The sequence below is a fragment of the Phragmites australis genome, chromosome 12, assembly GCF_958298935.1.
Source record: "Phragmites australis chromosome 12, lpPhrAust1.1, whole genome shotgun sequence".
Lineage (NCBI taxonomy): Eukaryota > Viridiplantae > Streptophyta > Magnoliopsida > Poales > Poaceae > Phragmites > Phragmites australis.
In genome coordinates, this window is record NC_084932.1 from 13,100,330 (window position 1) to 13,101,604 (window position 1,275).

The 1,275-nt window shown below is 56.5% G+C and overlaps 1 protein-coding gene across 1 annotated transcript; it reads right to left on the reverse strand.

Moving 5' to 3' along the window:
* Positions 1-412: 412 nt before the first annotated feature.
* LOC133886340 (uncharacterized) lies at positions 413-934 on the reverse strand. The gene has a single exon (XM_062326075.1). It carries the CDS (start codon positions 932-934, stop codon positions 413-415), a length of 522 nt encoding a protein of 173 aa, XP_062182059.1.
* Positions 935-1,275: the final 341 nt, after the last annotated feature.

The following is a 1,275-nucleotide window of genomic DNA, read 5'->3' on the forward strand; positions in this document are numbered from 1 at the left end:
CAAAAAGCTCGCTGGAACGAAGATCCAGCGTTGCGCAAGCCAAAGGGCATAGACACATAGCAATAAGTCCCCACAGAGGAAATAAAAGAAGTTTTTTCTTCATCTTGCTTAGCCATGCAAATTTGGCGATAGCCCGAGTTTGCATCAAGAAAACTCAAAAGATCACACCCCGCAGTGGAGTCGACAATTTGGTCTATGCGAGGCAGAGGGAAAGGGTCTTTTGGGCATGCCTTATTAAGGTCGGTGTAGTCAACGCACATTCTCAGCCTGCCGTTGGCCTTAGGGATGACGAAGGGGTTTGCTAGCCACTCTAGGTGAAGGACTTCTCGGACGAAGGCGGCATCAAGGATCTTGTCGACTTGCTCCCGAATGAACTCCTGGCGCTCAAGTGCCTATCGGCGAACCTTTTGCCTCATGGGCCGTTCGTCTGGGGTATATCCGACGGCTGCCATGCAAACACATCAGTGTTAGCTCCGAGGAAGGCGACGAGCATGCTTTCCAATTTGGTGTCCAGGTCAACACCGATTCTGGTGACCTTAGACGGGTCTGTGCCCAGCGCGACCTTCTTAGTGGGGACAGAGGCGTCGATGACGAGTCGTGACTTGAACGAAGAGGGTCCTGGACCCCCCGAGTGTCCTTCGACCTTGGCGCTGGCAGAGGCCAAGGCCGAGTACAGCTGCTCGGCGCAGGAGACGGTGTTGCCGGTTTCGGCGGGCACGAAGATGGGGTCGGTCGGGCCTGGCATATTCACGGTGATGTAGGTGTAGTTTGTTGCCACCATAAACCTGGCGAGCGCCGGGTGCCTGAGGATCACATTGTAGGGGAGAGGGACCTCCGCAACGCCGAATACGACGTTCTCCGTCCGAAAGTTGTCATGGCTCCCGAAGGTGACGGGCAACTCGACCTGCCCGAGGGGGAGGGTGTACCCCGGCATCACCCCATAGAAAGGGAGGGACAGCTTCAAATACTTCGGAGGCACCTACAGCATTTTGAACGCCTCTTGGGACTGGAGGTTTAGGCCTGCACCCCTGTCGATCAGCACTCAGCTGATCTTTACGTTGCAGATGGTGGGGGATACCACCAGAGGCAGTTGTCCCACCCCCGCAGTACTCACGGGGTGGTCCGCCTGACTAAAGGTGATCGGGGTCTTCGACCACTTGAGGGCCTTGTGGCCGCCGCGCTCGGGGTTGCCGAACACACCTCACATCGCATTGTTTTGACACAGCGGTGAGAGGAGGGTGTGTACGCGCCCAAATCGATGAAGGCAACGGTGTG